Source organism: Rhagoletis zephyria, unplaced genomic scaffold (genome assembly GCF_001687245.7).
Source record: "Rhagoletis zephyria isolate East Lansing unplaced genomic scaffold, Rhagoletis_zephyria_1.1 Rzeph_scaffold_46945, whole genome shotgun sequence".
Lineage (NCBI taxonomy): Eukaryota > Metazoa > Arthropoda > Insecta > Diptera > Tephritidae > Rhagoletis > Rhagoletis zephyria.
This window is the reverse complement of record NW_016204000.1, coordinates 1-2,276: the sequence shown is the minus strand read 5'-3', so window position 1 is coordinate 2,276 and position 2,276 is coordinate 1. Positions and strand designations below refer to the sequence as shown.

General features: G+C 49.7%; 1 protein-coding gene across 1 annotated transcript; it reads left to right on the top strand.

Annotated features, from left to right (window-relative positions):
- Nucleotides 1-231: 231 nt before the first annotated feature.
- On the top strand, nucleotides 232-636 carry LOC108355559 (transcription factor kayak-like; the record flags this gene model as incomplete). Its single annotated transcript, XM_017606713.1, has 1 exon — nucleotides 232-636. A coding segment is annotated over exon 1 (405 nt), but the record flags the coding sequence as incomplete, so codon positions are not given.
- Between the last annotated feature and the right edge of the window lie 1,640 nt (nucleotides 637-2,276).

Sequence of the window (2,276 nt, the reverse complement as noted above, 5' to 3'; positions counted from 1 at the left end):
CAGCAGCAGCAACAAGTGGTGCCTGAGTTTGGAATGCGCAATCCGCCAAAGACGTCCAGCTCCTCTTCCTCCTCAACTCAGCAATCCGACCACCAGAAAGCCTTTGCCAACTACGCCGCCGAGCAGGCTCAGCTGACCTTTGAGCCGTCAATCTCTTCGGCGTACAAGCACAGCAGCACCGGAAGTTCATCAGGCGTCGTCACGCGAGAGTTCTCTCCCTCGGTGTACCGAATGAGCGACAGTGGTGCCACTAACCATGGTGAACTGCTGAACGCCCATGAAAGTGACCAGACCTATGGACAGGCGACCAGCATTTCACATGAGATGGACAGTCCGTACTACAGCAAAACAACAGCTGTAGATGGCAGTGGTGGAGCTGCAAGTGGAGGAGAAAACTCAAACAGTGGTGACAATGGCGGCTTTACGCCCATCTCAATGTCCGTCGATGAGGCCTTTCGCAAGTACTTTCCTGCGCAGAAGCAGGATCAGGAAGGTGGTGAACAGCAACAGCAACAACAACAACAGAACTCAGGTGACGTTTATGGAAGCAGCAATCAACAGCAGCAGCAGACGCCAAAAAGCAGCACACAGTACATAACGACGTACGCCTCGGACGACGGCGAGAATGCCCAACAGGTAAGTTGAGAGTGAATAAGAACAAACGAATGAATGAATGGAATGTTGAATGGATGAAAGCAGAGAAGAAGATGGAGATTGAAGATCAGGGAAAAGTGATGCAATCGCCGTCAATTTCCTTTTCATCCTCTTTCTTCTCCTCCTCCTCATCTTCTGTTTCACTTTCTTAATTAGGCGGTTTTGCACTATTAATAGCAGCAGCAGCAGCGACACATGAGCACAACAGAGTATGCCAGAATGGTGCATGAATATGCGCCATGATTAATCAACGGTGGAGGGGACAGTGGCAGCAACGGCAGCAATNAAACGAATGAATGAATGGAATGTTGAATGGATGAAAGCAGAGAAGAAGATGGAGATTGAAGATCAGGGAAAAGTGATGCAATCGCCGTCAGTTTCCTTTTCCATCCTCTTTCTTCTTCTCCTCCTCCTCATCTTCTGTTTCACTTTCTTAATTAGGCGGTTTTGCACTATTAATAGCAGCAACAGCAGCGACACATGAGCACAGCAGAGTATGCCAGAATGGTGCATGAATATGCGCCATGATTAATCAACGGTGGAGGGGACAGTGGCGGCAACGGCAGCAAGTGCTTTCTCCAGCGCATAGGATCACCATTTTCGGCAGCACTTGTTGAGTAGAACAAGAGCCGTTGCTGCTGTTGCCTGTTTGCTTGTATTAATAGACGAGCAAATGAGGTGCACCGATTGCTGCTGCTGCTGCTGCTGTCCGTTCTTGGTTGACCAGATTGATGCTGCCGCCGCCACCGCCGAGTCCTGTTGCAAGCTCAAAAAGTCGAAGTCGACGACGAGGTGATTAATTCACCGCTATTAATTGATGCAACAGAAGGAGTGGAGGGAAGAAAAAGCTGAGAGAGAGAGAGAGAGAGAGAGAGAGAGGATGCGGCGGCAAACAAATGAGCCTGTCTGTCTGTATGTCTAGCTGACTGTGCTTATAAATACCGTTAGACGGCAGAGAAGTGGTCCCGCTGTGATGGTGCTGATGCTGCTGCTGCCGTCGCAAGCAATCGAGATCAACGTCGTCATTTATTACCACTGCCAAACTGACCTGTGTGTGTGTGCAGTTTGTTCAGCCTGGCAACCGCTGATGCTGACCGCAGGGACGGCAAAAGACTAAAGAGAAAGGGAGAAAAAGTGCCGAACTGAGACGCTGATCATCATCAGAAGATGTATCATCGAGGAAATGTGTGTGTGTGTGTGTGTGTGTGCAGGCACGCGGGGCATCAATTAATTTATCCTAATGGATGACTGGGTGGACCTTTCAATTAGTGCACAGGCGATTGCTGACCAAATTGGTTTGATCGACCGGTGGTGGTGGTGGTGATAGTGGTGATAGTAAATCAGAGTTAAAAGAGAAAGGTGCAATCGTGCAGACTGCACCGTTGCCCACATTTGCTTGATGACAACCGGTGCTGACAGTGCTCAGGCGGCACCATCACCACTACAGGTGAATGATCGGCAGGTGTGAGCGGCGAATGATGGTCATCGGTAGTGGTGGTGGTGGTCAGCAGACGGTGGCGGTGTTCCTCAACACCACTTTCCATTCTCTTCATTTGTTGCCCCTCAGTGCATCACCCTCAATTGGTTTATCATTCAGTTCCTTTCCTCTTCAATGCTAGCCA